Source organism: Bufo bufo, chromosome 8, assembly GCF_905171765.1.
Source record: "Bufo bufo chromosome 8, aBufBuf1.1, whole genome shotgun sequence".
NCBI lineage: Eukaryota > Metazoa > Chordata > Amphibia > Anura > Bufonidae > Bufo > Bufo bufo.
In genome coordinates, this window is record NC_053396.1 from 181520505 (window position 1) to 181536097 (window position 15593).

The 15593-nt window shown below is 44.0% G+C and overlaps 2 protein-coding genes across 3 annotated transcripts in view; both read left to right on the top strand.

Annotated features, from left to right (window-relative positions):
* LOC120977964 (G-protein coupled receptor 4-like) overlaps positions 1 to 15593 on the top strand; it is a 68731-nt gene that overhangs the window by 32340 nt on the left and 20798 nt on the right. The gene's annotated exons all lie outside the window — the stretch shown is intronic.
* On the top strand, positions 6155 to 8089 carry LOC120977962 (ovarian cancer G-protein coupled receptor 1-like). Its single transcript, XM_040406161.1, has one exon. It carries the CDS (start codon positions 6184 to 6186, stop codon positions 7222 to 7224), a length of 1041 nt encoding a protein of 346 aa, XP_040262095.1. The 5' UTR covers positions 6155 to 6183; the 3' UTR covers positions 7225 to 8089.

A 15593-nucleotide genomic window follows, 5' to 3' on the forward strand; every position in this document is an offset into this window, starting at 1 on the left:
TAGCGTCTTGTGTTTGCATCATAAAAGTGTCAGTCTGATTGTCCTGTTGCTCTTTTACCCAGGGTTTAAGGGCCATGATAAATTCCTGGCCTGACTGGTCTGTGGCCTTATCTACAGGGACAGTACCAGGGGCCTTTGCCATCATTTGATTCTTAAGTACTTCCCCTCCTTTAGTCTCTAGAAGACTCTCCAGATCCGCCCAAGTGGCTTTATATGCGGTCCGGATACTTTCCAATTTACGAAGGAAAGTACTGGGGACAGTACGGGGGTCTGGCAAAGTGTTACACTTGGCCAGCAACTCACTAGGAGTCCATGGCCTATAAACCTCATAATCATGTGTTTCCACTTGCCCAGCTCTGACTGTGGGGAGGGTCTTATTGACTAATGGGTATAAGCCCACACGAGAGTCTGGCTTGGGCCCCCCACAGGCTGAGCATCTCTCTCTTGAGTCTGGGTTCTGTTGTCCACAATTAGGACAAGTCCACCCCTCCGGGCCATTATATGGAGGTGGTGCTGTGGGAGGGAGAGATTTTTGTGGTTTATGGGGGATAATACACCGTACTTCAGAAGGGATGTTTAATTCTTTTGTTGGCAATTTAATTTCATCCCATATTTCATACATAGTCCCTTTGTCAGTGTCTTTTGCCTTATGGGCAGTCAAAGTCATTCCCTGGGCTGCATCATACCACATCGTGGCCTGGTCATATTTGTTATGGTCTTCCAACCACCCCTTAAAATTAGTGAGAAATTTCTGCCATACTGGTTCATCCAATGTTCCATTCACACCTGTAGCATTTGTCTACAGTCTTTGGTTGCTTCAGTGCCCTTTGCGCATTGCATAATATCAATTGCAGAGACCCATTTCTCTGCTCCCTTCTCAGAGGAACGCTTACTCTGTGTAGCCCCCATCCCGTGGGTGGCTCCTTGTAATTCACTATCCAGGTACTCACACACCTGGGGAATTACAACAGTGCTGTGGACACACTTCCGAGGCAGCACTATTAGTGGTGCTGTGGACACACTTCCGAGGCAGCACTATTAGTGGTGCCGTGGACACACTTCCGAGGACACACTGTGGACACACTTTTCGTTTTGTTTTTTTGGGCCATCCGTCCCTGCCTGTAGCATCAAGCTATGGGCAGATGTCTCATTGCTGAGTGGTGTCAGTGATTTAAAGAAACCATCTCTGGTTCTTTTCTCATTGTCAGTTTACTGTATGTCCTGGAAAAAAGCCCCCAAAACATTTGTTAAATGGACCCATAGGACCCGCATTACACTGATGGATGCCAATGCAGCATCCTGTGACGTTTCTACTTCATATGTATGTCCGTTCCGCAAAAAGAGGTCCTCGGAATGTGGACCATGGACCTATTGAAGTCAATTGGTCTGCAAAAAAAAAAATGCAAATGTCACACGGACCTCATCTGTATTTTGCAGATCTGCAATTTGCAGACTGCAAATAAAAAAAGACGGTCATGTGCATGGGGTCCTAGGTGTAATTTATAATTGCTAATCAGAAGATCAGTCTATGTCCTACCTGTCCATACTCAAAAGTTAAAAATCAAAGATTGATATCGTGCAACTGTGTGTGTATAAATTAGGGTACTTTCACACTTGCGGCAGAGAGATCCGGCAAGCAGTTCCGTCGCCGGAACTGCCTGCCGGATCAGGCAAAACGTATGCCAACTGATGGCATTAGTAAGACTGATCAGAATCCTGATCAGTCTTAAAAATGCCTGATCAGTCGAAAAAATGCATTGAAATGCCGGATCCGTCTTTCCGCTGTCATCCGGCAAAAACGGATCCGGCATTTATTTTTTTCACCTTTTTTTCAGTCTGCGCATGAGCAGACCGGAAGGACGGATCCGACATTCCGGCAGTTTTTTTCGCCGGAGATAAAACCGTAGCATGCTGCGGTTTTCTCTTTTGCCTGATCAGTCAAAACGACTGAACTGAAGACATCCTGATGCATCCTGAACGGATTACTCTCCATTCAGAATGCATGGGGATATAACTGATCAGTTCTTTTCTGGTATAGAGCCCTTGTGACGGAACTCAGCGCCGGAAAAGAAAAACGCAAGTGTGAAAGTACCCTAAAAAATGTAATTAAATGGGGTTTAAAGATTTTATATAGGTCCTGATAGGTTCTTAGTATGGGAAACCCCAAAAACCCCTCTTAATTGGGGGCGAGGGGGAAAGAGAGAAGTGGTTGGTGGTGGATGTAATGCTGGGACTAGAAGCATCAAATATTAAAATAAGGAGGCGAGATTGTGGGGTTGGGCTGAACATATTGACTGGTGCAGAACTTTTCTGAGGAGGGTCTATACATCCCACGCATTTCACAGTCCCAGGACTACAGATGGAGGTTCTGTTGTATTTTGAACGTCCCCACCTTTGTGACATGAAAGCCACCGCAGAGATCCAAGGTACAAGGCAGATAATTGCTTGTGTTTTTCTTGTAGAGACTTGAAAGGGTTTAGGTCTTGTGAGGCAATGTCTGGGCTGTGGCTGGAATTGGGGAAGTTCAATGAAATTCTTTGCTGTTATTATCCTGGTTTAGCATGAGCTTGGATCAAATGAATATAGAGAGACCTTATGATGGCTCCTCTGTAAGGATGGTGGCGTTTTTATGGTTAGTACTTATGTTTTATATCTAGGATTATGGCAATTACTTATTTTTATATGCTTTTATATTCTGTTTATAATGGTTAGTACAGCCCTGGGAACTCTCCTCTAGGTTTAGTAATTTAGTCTATGGTGTTTTTTTTTGTGGCGTTACCAAATTCCAGAAAGTAAGTCCGCCTAGCAACCCATTCACTACTGATTGCTGATGACATTGTGGCCGGGGACCTCTGTGTGGAATTTGTACCCGTCCCTCTTGTCCTCTTTCAGTGAAGCAAAGAATGAGACATTCATTGTCAATGGGGACAGAACTGAACAGAGTGGAATGCTCCAAAATGCATTCCGATCCGTTTAGTTGCGTTCCCAGACCGGAGAGAAAACCGCAACACGTTGTATTTTGCTTTCCGTCCTGGGATGCGTTGCAAGACGGATCCGGCATGACCCCCAATGCTAGTCAATGGGGACAGATCAGTTTTTTTCTGCCACAATCGAAAACTGATCCGTCCCCCATTGACTTTAGACTACAAAACAGGGCCACTTTTACTATTTTTTCCAGGGCCTCTTTAAGTTCCCAGTTCACCCCTGGCAGCGCTTGTACGAGCTCTGCAGTCTCTTCAAACAGCTAATCTGATAGTGATGACCTAGCCAATAGTGGAAACCAGACAAGTCTTTTAAAATGCATATCTTTTAATCAATGGGGAACATTATTCTCCCCCTCCCCTTTGTGCACCAAGGATGACCATGCAGCTGAAAGCCTGGCCGAGTGTGCATGTGTTCTGGATGGGTAGCATGGAGTAAGCTTTATCTGCCAAAGATCAAAAGGATCAGGCATGTTAAAATCAAACCGTCTAATCTTCCATATACTTTAGAAGTTTGGCTGGTCCACATGCCAGGTCTGTCCTCACTGAGGTTGAGTGTATGGACCTCACTTCTATATGCCTTTTTTAAAGGTCTTGTTCCAGTGGACACACCCTGTCAGAGGAAGGCGGTAAGAGCTATATAGTATAAAGTACGGTATACCCTTTTTTTTATTTTATTTTTATTTTTTATGGATGTGTAGTCTAATATAATTTTCAGGGGAGGTATACTGGCTTCCATCTGTTAAATGGAGCCCTATAAATACATTTCACATACGTGCCCAAAATGTAGACTCCAAATTTGATCTAGTCTTAATGGGTGGATTCAAATAAACAAGGACGAAAATAGGAAGGTAAACTAGGACCTAATTTATGTAATTTGGCTGCCGTTGTCCCTCTAGAGATGGCTCTGTGCTGTACAAATACATTGTCATACTGGTAGCAAAGTAAACCTAATCTTGGCTTCCCTTTAAGAGGGCCGCCCTAAGCCTAGCAACTGAGGAAATGAGGCACTTGAAATCTTTTCTGTTAAGGTTGGAAAAATCCAGATAATTTAGGAGCCGGTGAAGCGGAGAGTCCTGTGTTTACTTACCTCTTCCTCCTCCAGATGCAGCAATAAAGTCATTGTAGAGACCGTCTGGAGATGGGAGGATTGACCCATCACAATGGCCTTCTGTTCGTGTTTGCTTGTGAAATAGCAGGGAACCTTTACTGCAGATCTTAAAGTATTTAACTCCTAGGCAGAAGACAAAATATTTGTCACCACTTGGAATGAGTAATTATATATTTTCTTTGGTGCCCATCTATTTAAAACCTGAAATGGACTTTAGTTTAAATTCCTCTGCTGAGATTTGAGTCCTTGTTGGTGTGGCAAAAAAAACAAAAACTTTTTGATATCTTGACATTGCTGATTGCAACTCCCTGACGCCAATATACAGTAGACATTCTCAGTATTCCTTCCATTTTATAGGAACCGCTAAGGGTCTTTCTACTGGGCAGATTTCCTGACTGCAATATTTACATGGAGGAATGATATATAAATATGTTTGGACAGATGATTATTCGTCCACATACGATCCTTGTTTACATTAAGCTATGTATTTGCAGCGAGCCCCTGAGGAGCCGGCGCAGAGGATAGGAGTGGTTCTGACGAGATGTTGTTTCTTGTTGTACTATGTCAGGCCGTTGCTCCCTGTAGAGCGGTGCAGTGAAAAGGTGGTATAAGGAATGTGATCAAAAGTAGAATAATAAGTCTCTTTACGACATGCAAAATAAGAGTTGTAGTACATCCATTAGTAGTTTGTACATAGTGCAATTTCTCTTCCCAGATGATAACGTATGGTAGCTGGCAAAGTAACTGATAATGGCACCTCTGGTATGCCATCTTGCTGATGTCTCTCTTGAACTTCTGGCTAACAGCTAGAACTTATGGCTGTAGGTGTCCACTGTGTAATGCAGGCTTTTAGGAGTTTGCCTGCCCTGGATGTGATCTAGGTGATGGGTGTCTGAGCTATAGTCCCTCACCTGCAGCAGAGTTAGTATAGCTGTGGTTGCTGGCCACTCTGCTGACTGTAACACTGTAGCTTTGCAGACTATCTGTAATTTTGTCTTTTAAAGTCTCTCTGGAGTAGTGGTCTCGCAGATTAATTAGTTCTCTGGTCCTTAAGGCCATGGGAGCAGGTGCAATAGGACATGCTTCCTGGCTCCTCACAGTCCTAGCTAACATTCCCCTATCCTGGCAGTAAGTATGATCAGCCCAAGCAAGAAGTGAGGAATTGGGTGGTTAGCCCCCTCTATATGCCAACCATACCTCACCTGCTGGTGTACAGTGCAAGCATGACCTAGCATAGTGAAACCTAACCTTACATAACATTGCATTAAAAACCCAAACATTGTAGATACCCCCAGGTCTGTATACTGCCAACAGCCAATGATTATATATCCACGTAAAAGATGCAACCGGCAAGTGCTTGCTCGTTTATCAGCTGATAAGTGGGCATGTTTACACAGGGCAGTGATTGGGCCTTAACAGAGCTCTTCTAGTATGATGTCTCTGCAAACAACTCCCCATATCCGAGCTATCACAAACCTCTGGGAGAACGACATCAGGGATAAGATATTGGTGTTTAGCAGTCCTCCTTGGAATATTTTAGGTTTTGAAAGGATTTAGTCCTCAATCCATTTTGTTTTGGGTTTCAAATAGGTTGTGATAGGGAGATCATGACATTTTAAGGAAAAAAAACACATCACAATTCATACCCTAGAGTTGGAGATCGGTGGCCATTTTTCCCTGTGATAATGTAAGGAGGAGAAAGGCACATGGCCATAGTCATCTGGAAACTTTATCTGTCAACACGTGTTTGAATTGGGCCTCACGCAGAGAACCGTTTTCTCCAAGTTCCCAATTCAGTTGATCGGGCTCATGTTATTGTAATGGTCTCCCAGATAAGAAGCCTAAAGTGAAGGGTGGGTGATGGGTGTTCACCACAGACATTGGTTTATTCCTTTTATAGTCCGCCGTTATCAGTTAAGATGTTGGTGTTGGAGGGGCAATCAGGAATTCTGCAGAATCGTGGTGCGTGTGTGCAGATGTATAAATGGTGTGGTAAATGCCATCTGTGTATGGAGGTTAACTGGGACCGCTATGATCTTGTATATTGTTATTCACTAGGATCTGCAGCACAACAGGCCCCGTGGTGCGACAATGTGTAACGAGACCGTATCGTGCCCATTCCCAGAAAAATATGAAGCCATCCTGTTCCCTATCATCTACAGCAGCGTCTTTATCGTGGGACTACTGGGTAACTTAACAGCCATCGGAGTAATAGTCCAGCTTATCAAGAAGAAGAACATTTTGGGAGTCTACCTGGCCAACCTTTGCACCTCTGATCTCATGTACATCTTCACCCTCCCCATCTGGATAGTCTACACTGCCAAGGAGGATTGGGTTTTTGGGAACCTTACCTGTAAAATAGTGGGCTTCTTCTTCAACTCCAATCTCTATACCACCATCGCCTTTCTCAGTTGTATAGCCATAGACCGCTTTATTGCCACCGTTTTTCCTCTACGCTCAAGGATTATTCGGAGCATGAAGAAGGCGTTGATAACTTGTGTGATGGTGTGGCTCGTTATCCTCGGATCCCACTGCTATTTCTTGGGCAGAAATGATCTGTTTATATCAAGCCAAAATGTGGAACTCTGCTATGAGAAGTATCCCATGGAGCACTGGATGGCTCACCTCAATTATTTTAGGATCTTTGTGGTGTTTCTTATCCCGTTAATTCTTCTAGTTTTCTCCTACTGCTCCATCATCCGTACTATCCACAAGGCTTCTAGCCTAGATATGGAGCACAAAAGAAGAATAACTGGCCTTCTACTGTCAATGACCACCATCTTTATCTTCTGCTACCTCCCCTACCATGTGGTCCTTTTTATCCGTTCATATGTCAGTGACATGAACTACTGTAGCTGCGAGATTGAAATGCGGGTCAGACCGGCCTATCGGGTCTCCTTTGCCCTCACGAGCCTCAGTAGCGCGCTAGACCCTTTTATTAACATCTTTGTCAGCGATGGAGTGAAGCGGGATTTAATGGTGGAACTTCGAGCAATTTGGTTTTGTTTGGTAAATCGAGGAAGGACTGCCAAAGCCAAAAGGAGATGCCTTAACTTTGTATGTGATGAGGCTGTAATGAACGGTAATGGTCCCCTGTGCACGCATCAAACAAAAATACAGACCCGACTCTAGAGAAAGGAACCTTAGTCTGGTCTAGATTGGGCTCGGCAGAATGTATGGCTTCTTATGGTATGGATTAAAACTTGTGAAATCAACAGAGGAGCAACATATGCCAGAAACAGAAGAGGACTACGGCAGGACGGTCCAAGATATCCTAAATGTGTGGACTACTTGCTATCAAAAGTGGTAGATCTTCTCATGGATTACAATTTACTTGTATATAGAGAAAAGTCAACCATACAATCCTTTCCTGGCTGCTTTTGAATAAAGAACTTTATACAATATTAAAGGGGTTGTCCGGGATTACAAAAACACCTGACTGGGCCACACGTCTCAATAGGTTGTGAGCGGCAGCTCGGCCCCGTTATCTTCAATAGAACTGCACTGCAATACCGGACCCAACCTACAGGTGCAACGTGGTTTCTAGACGAAAGCAGCCATGTTTTTCTGAGACTGGACCATAATGAACAATCAACTTGCTGCGTCGTCCCCTCCTGTAATATCTGGGTCAGGGGCCACAGACTGTTGGCGAGATGCGTTTGTGATCTCAGTGTTTTATAGACTCTATTATTTTTCTGGCAGTATTACAGAGGTGGAGCAAGATTTAGTATTAAATATTGATCTGTATCAGATCGAGAGCTGCAAAAAAGGTGCCCAAAATTTTTAAAACAGAGCTGCGGCACTCCAGCTGCTGCAAAACTACAACTCCTAGCTTGGCTGCTCTTGTAACTCCCATAGATGTGAGTGGAGCATGCTGAGAGTTGTAGTTTCAGAACAGCTGGAGTGCCAGAGGCTGCTGATCCCTGCCATAGGATCTTGTATGAGATTGTGAAATGGCTGCTGTCTGGGAACAATAGATTACATTCAACTGCACAGCAAATACAGTTAAGTTATTCCTTAGGTTTAGGTCTCATGCACACGAACATATTTAGTTTTTTTTCTGCATCCGATCCGCATTTTTTGCAGGTCAGATGAGAACCCATTCACTTCAATGCTGGTGTGCTGTCCGCATCTGTAAGTGTCCCGCGGCACCCGTAAAAAATATAGAGCATATCCTATTCTTGTCCGAATTATGGACAAGGATAAGACTGTTCTATTATGGACCGGACGTTCCGTTCCGCAAAACCTGGAACGCACATGGCCGGTATCCGTGTTTTGCAGATCAACAATTTGTGAACCGCAAAACGGGCTATGGTCGTGTGCATGAGCCCTTAGGTTGTGTTCAATGGTGGTGTGTGTAAAATTATATATATTTATTATATACATTGACTTTGTTGCTGCAGAGTTGTTCCCACCTTTTTATCCATAAATAAGCTATTACAATGGTGGTCTTAAAGTTTTTTTTATATACAGGTCTTCGATATTGAAGGGCTATCCTTAGGATAAGAGTGGTGTGTGTTTATATTTATATTCTGTTTTTTTTTTTTTTTGTTGTTTTTTCTTCAGCTGTTTTGAGATATCCCTCGCTATTGGGGAAAATGCTAGTGGTAGTGCTTTTATATGTAAAAAAAATAAATAGATTTTGCACTGGAGGTTTTTATTTATGTGTGTTAATAACCTTGAGGGTACATGCACATGGTTGCGCGTTTACAAACAAAAAATAATAATCTGGATTTCTGTGGATTTGCACCAAATCCACACCAAAAAACAGGTGTCACTTGCATTTTTTTTGTAGCGGATCTGATCCGGATTTGCTGCAGATCTCATCCTTTGCATTGCAAGGGTGAAATCCCCACAAACAATTACAATATGACATGCTGCAGATTTCTGAATCCGCACAGCTGGTCAACGAATAGAAAAAACAAAAACAAAATGTACATGAGATTTGTCTGATTTCATTCACTTTTGCTGGAGCTGTACCAAGCTGCAATTTTTCAGCATAAAATCTCTCAAGGAAACTGCACATGGTCCAGGTTTGTATGCAGGAAATCCACATGAAATGGGCACCAAAACGGCATAAAAAGCCACACACAAATCCGCACTATTCATTGCAGTTTTGGTGGATTTACTTTTCTGGTGCGGATTCTCTGCACAAAGAATTGACATGATGCAGATTTCAAGATCCGCACATCAATTTCAAAGACTTGTCAAATCTCATTCACTTTGCTGGTACTGTAGTATTCTGTGGTTATTCTGCATGAGAATTCGCACGGAGAAACGGCACGTTTGCCCTTAAGGAAGCACTGACTGTGAAAATGGTTAATTTCCCCAACTTTTAATGCATATATCTGTGAATATGACAAGCTGCCATTTTTAAAACACACTTGCACGATAGATGTGGGGATCACAGGACTGGATGACGACAGATCTCCAGCGAGGTGCATGGTGGACCTCATGCATGCAAACTGGGAACATAACCCAGCTTTGTGAGTTTTTGGAGATGACCGTTTTTGTTTTCTTTATAAAAAAAATTTAAAAAAAGTTTCAATTTAGAGGGATGTTCCACATTTGGTCAGGACGGAGTGAGTTACAGTGTATACCACATTTATTTATTTATTTATTTATTTATTTGTAATATTTCCTTAATGTTCTATGACTTCTAATATTAAGAACTATCATAAAGGGTCTATTCGCTCACCCCAGGAACAGCACCACGCTGTACTGTAGGTCAGGTTAGAGGGCTCGGCTGCAAGCACATCCCATAGACAAGGTGGCGCTGTTTGTAGAAAAAAGTAGTGCATAGAAGAGGATTCTTTACGGTAAGAGCAGTGAGACTATGGAACTCTCTGCCTGAGGAGGTGGTGATGGTGAGTACAATAAAGGAATTCAAGAGGGGCCTGGATGTATTTCTGGAGTGTAATAATATTACAGGCTATGGCTACTAGAGAGGGGTCGTTGATCCAGGGAGTTAGTCTGATTGCCTGATTGGAGTCGGGAAGGAAGTTTTTTATTCCCCTAAAGTGGAGAAAATTGGCTTCTACCTCAGTTTTTTTTCGCCTTCTTCTGGATCAACTTGCAGGATGACAGGCCGAACTGGATGGACAAATGTATTTTTTCGGCCTTATGTACTATGTTACTATGTCCTATTATTGTCCACAAATCACGGTCCGAGGCACCATTCAAGTCAATGGGTCCGCAAAAAATACAGAACGCTCACTTAACACATCCGTATGTCATCCGTATTTTGCGGATCCATACTGTAGAAATGCTATGCCCAGCCTATATTGCTCATGTGTTTGGTGATTTAATAAGTTACTGTTTCAGTTTCCGGTCCGCAAAAACAGATCGCATACGGAAACCATACGGGTATGTTTTGTGGAATAACGGAACGGAAGAGGACTTAAATCAGAGAGAAAAAAAACTCTACGAAACAACGGATCTGTGAAAAACGGACCGCAAAACAGCCACGGTCGTGTACATGAGCCCTTAGAATGTATGGGCTCTGGGGAGCCGAAGTTAGTAATTCTCGGTCACGTGTGACTCCGTTGATTAACTTCGGTAGTTTATTTATTTTATTTTTTTTAAACTCGCTTTATTGAAGAATAACAAGCAAGGTACGTTATAGAGCATTCAGAAAAGTATGTGGTGAGTTACACATCTCATAGTACAGATCAGAATTCTACAACATCGTGACAAGTAAGAGCAAAGATACATCGATAGTACAGTACGTTAATAAAACATCCTTGTTAACAGTCCCAAATTGTGTTGTGGTTCCTTTAAATGAGTACCTTCCTAGATTCCAGAATAGCGAGTGGGAAGATATACAAGGTTACTGCACCATAGAGTGTAAGTGGGCCGCCATGACAGTCAGCGGAGAGGCACACCACGGGCCCCATATCTTTTGGAATTTTTGAGGACATCCCCTGCGAGAATAGAGAATCCTCTCAAAGGGTATTATGTTATTGACTAGAGCTTTCCATTGGCCAACCGTGGGGGGGCCTGTCCGCCATCCATCTGAGAGCAATAGCCTTTCTGGCGAGGCAGAGAGCCTCCCTAATGAAAGTGATTGTACAGCGTGATCGCAAATCATCTTCAAGAATTCCTAGGAGACAGGCTTTGGGACATACCTCTAGAGTATCTGGGATCAAGGTGGATATGACATCAATTACAGCCCTCCAGTATGGGCGAATGTGACTACAGTCCCACACGAGGTGCCAGAAATCCGCATTTAACAGCGCACACCTGTGGCATCCCGTATGGGGCCTCCTACCCATTTTAAAAAGTCTAGTCGCGGTAAGGTAACCTCTATGTAGTATAAAAAGTTGTCAGTCTATTAGTGAGGGACGGTGATACAACTACTGGAGCCTCTAAGGCCTCGCTCCATTCTTCAGCTGACAAAGTAGGTATGTTGCCCCTCCATTTGCACTCCGCCCCTAAGGGAGAAGCTGTGAATTTGAGATTGAGCAGGTGTGTATAAAGGGCAGATATCAATCCCCTTGGCCCCTGAGTTCTAAAAACCCCAATGAGTGGATATGCCGAGACCGGCCCCTTGAGAGCTCGTAATTGGGCCTGGAGGGCATGTCTCAACTGCAAATATCTAAAGAAATGTGGTCTCAAAATTCCAACTTTGGTCTGTAACTGAGAGAAGGAGAATAGAATGCCATTTTCATATAGATCTTTCAGATAGTGTACCCCATATCCTTTCCATACAATTTCCCCTTCACAATGTAACAGCTGAGGAAGTAGTGGGTTATTCCACAGTGGAATATCATCCGGTAGAATGCTTGGGTGTATAGGGAGAGGCATTACCAGTAGACAGAGGGAGGCGCTCATGCCGCTCTACAGAGCACTAGTGAGACCTCATCTGGAGTATTGTGCTCAGTACTGGAGACCATATCTCCAGAAGGATAGTGATACTTTGGAGAGAGTTCAGAGAAGAGCTACTAAACTGGTACATGGATTGCAGGATAAAACTTACCAGGAAAGATTAAAGGACCTTAACATGTATAGCTTGGAAGAAAGACGAGACAGAGGGGATATGATAGAAACTGCTAAATACATAAAGGGAATCAACAAAGTAAAAGAGGAGAGAATATTTAAAAGAAGAAAAACTGCTACAAGAGGACATCGTTTTAAATTAGAGGGGCAAAGGTTTAAAAGTAATATCAGGAAGTATTACTTTACTGAGAGAGTAGTGGATGCATGGAATAGCCTTCCTGCAGAAGTGGTAGCTGCAAATACAGTGAAGGAGTTTAAGCATGCATGGGATAGGCATAAGGCCATCCTTCATATAAGATAGGGCCAGGGGCTATCCATAGTATTCAGTATATTGGGCAGACTAGATGGGCCAAATGGTTCTTATCTGCCGACACATTCTAGGTTTCTATGTATTGCTGCATCTTTGCAGCTCTCCACACCTGGCACGCAAGTCTATGGATCTGTAAAAGCGAACCTGATACAGATGCAAGGCCTTCAAGAACGGGCCATAGAGTGGAGAGCCGCAAGCACTCCTGCAAATAATATTCAGAATTGGGAAGCACATCCCGGGTCACCCATGTATGACCAGCGAGGAAATACAGAAATAAGTCTGGCAAGGCCGTCCCCCCCTTTATCCCAGCTCTTCTGTAGGGATTTAATGGCCAGTTTCCGCCTGTTCCTGTCCCATATGAAGGTCGCCATGATCGAGTGTAATCTATCAAAAAATGGACGTGGGATTGGTACACAGGCATGTTCCAGCAGATACAGAGCTTTAGGTTGGAGAATCACTTTGATTAGGTTTATCCGCCCCATGGTGGACAGCGGTAAGGTGTTCCAAGATTTAAATTTATACACGAAATATGACACCAAGGGGATCGTGTTTAGTTCATGTGAGATAGCTGGGTCTTTCGTAATAATAACACCTAAATACTTAAATCTGTCTACTACCATCAAATTATAATATACGGACGGCCAGGCCGAGGCCCATAAATTTTGCTCAATTTATACATAATCCAGAGAAAGAGCAAAACCGATCAATAAGGGTTATTGCTCTGGGCAATGTAGATTCCACTGAATCCATGTATAAAATGAGGTCATCGGCATATAAGCCTAACCGATCCTCCCTATTTCCCAGAGCTATACCTTTTGAAAGTAACATCCTGGCGGATCCTCAGTGCCAATGGCTACCGCAAATAAAAGGGGAGACAGAGGGCAGCCCTGCCTGGTTCCTCTATATAGTTTAAATGTTGATGACAGGGATCCATTAATCATAATATTCGCGGATGGGGAACTGTAAAGGATATTAACCCATCTGATGAACGTGGGACCGAAGCCAAAGTGCCTGAGGACCTGTATCCAGAAAGGCCATTCACCTGAGTCAAACGCCTTGGCAGTGTCTAGCGCCGCCAAAGCCCATTGTTTCCGGTCCGCACATCCAAGCTGAGCAATAACCTGTGCCCTTCTTATGTTACTAGAAGTGGAGCGGACAGGGATAAAGCCGGACTGGTTTTCGTGTATGATAGATGATATTACTCTTCAATCTGTTCGCTAATAATTTGGTGAGAATTTTGTAGTCTAAGTTTAACAGTGATATAGGGCGATATGACCCGCACTCCAAGGGGTCCTTATCGGGCTTTAGCAGAACTACAATGGAAGCCTCATACAGTGATTCCGGGAGCGCACCACAAGCTAAAGACACCTTATACATGCGCAGGAGCTGCGGTCCAAGAATGTCCACATATCTGGAATACACCTCCAACGGGATCTCATCCGGTCCCGGGGCCTTTCCCAAATTTAATCCCGTGATCGCCTCATTTACCTCCTCCAATGTAATCTCTCCATCCAACAGCTCTCTATCTGGTGCGGATAATTGCGGATAGGAGACCTCCTGGAGGTACTCCTCCAATGGATGAGTAGAGTACTGAACCCGAGAACTATATAAATCCTGATAAAATTCCCCAAAACGGTCTAATATACCTTCAGGCTCAGATATCACCACCCCACTATTGTCCGCAATGAGTAATATCGGTGGAGCCATATTGTTCCTACGTACTACCTGCACCAATACTCTACCCACTCTACTACCCTGCTCAAAGGTCTGCTGCTGCAAGAATAGCATCTTGCGATCATTTTTTTCCCGTAAGTGGTTCATGTAATGTCTGCCCTTCAGCATCCAGTCTAGCCTGTTCTCCTCTGTAGGATTAGTGACGTACGCCAGTTCTGCATTCCTGCACTGTGCCCAAATCCTCCTCCTACGACGGGAGAATTTCTTGATTATAAGAAATGGAAGATTTAAGGCACCCTCGCAGGAAGGCCTTCAGTGTCTCCCACAGTAAGGCCGGGTCAGTGTCAGCTAAGTTAATTGCAAGAAAGGTATGAAGCTGGTCAGGTACCCGATCATTTAGAGACATTAAAGATAGCCAGAACGGGTGTATGCGTTGCTTGGGAATGCGAGCAGCAGTGTAAGGATTGGTGATCAAGGCCATAATAGGTGCATGGTCAGACGGACCCTGGGGCCCATAATGTATGTCCCACATTGCCATAAAGGTGCCAGGGGTACCCAAGAGGTAATCAATCCTAGATAAAGCTCCCCTAGAGGGAGTGAAACAAGAAAATTCGATTCAATCCGGATACCTCTTCCTCCATATGTCAATCCATCCCAGCTCAGACAGCAGGCGCGCCAGAGCCGTATTAGATGACCGGTGGATAGAATTGTTGGACGGGTTGTGGAACCTGTCCTTTGACTCGTCCAGGGGCCGATTAAGATCTCCCATGCCGAGAATCCCAGCTGATGGGAATTGTGCCGCAAACCCCGCCGCTGTCTGGAGCAGCGAGAGACTAGCTGGAGGAGGGTTATACATATTTAGTATCACATACGGCATTCCATTAATATGAGCATACACAAAGACATATTTTCCCTCAGGGTCAATACTCGTGTGATGTGGTTCCCACCGAACTGCCCGGTGTATCAATAGGGACACCCCTTTAGAGTATGAATTGCCATAGGCACTCTCCACCCACTGAGCCCAGGGCTTCCTGACTCTCCCTCCCGTTTCCGTGGTAAGGTGTGTTTCCTGCAGCCCTAGACTATGTGGAGCATAACTACGGACATGTGTAAACACAGCCATTCGCTTCCTCTGCCCTCCCAAACCCCTCATATCCAGGACATCACTCTAAGATCCGCCATAGTGGAGTCCAGGCAAAGTAATGAGGATAGGCACACAGCCACTGGGGTTCACCATGGCGAGGAAGGTACATGTTATCTTGATTACAAGACATTTCAATAATAGCGTGTAACATAAGATATACTCTCAAACACCCAAACATTTGGCTAACTGTTAGAACATCAACACTGCTAAAATAGCAAATGGCCATGTGCATGGGGGACCTGCACGGTGTAGAGAGGTGGAATTCCAGTGTAGGTGGAGAAGCTGGCTCCCCCAATAACAGTGATACTTGCCATTTTCATAGGTACATTCAAAATTGAACGGCAAGTAAGTAAACCTCAGTGTCCCCAAGTCCAC

What these genes read in the sequence shown, in the direction of transcription:
- LOC120977962 (XM_040406161.1), top strand. Translation starts at nt 6,184, where the DNA reads ATGTGTAACGAGACCGTATCGTGCCCATTCCCAGAAAAATATGAAGCC.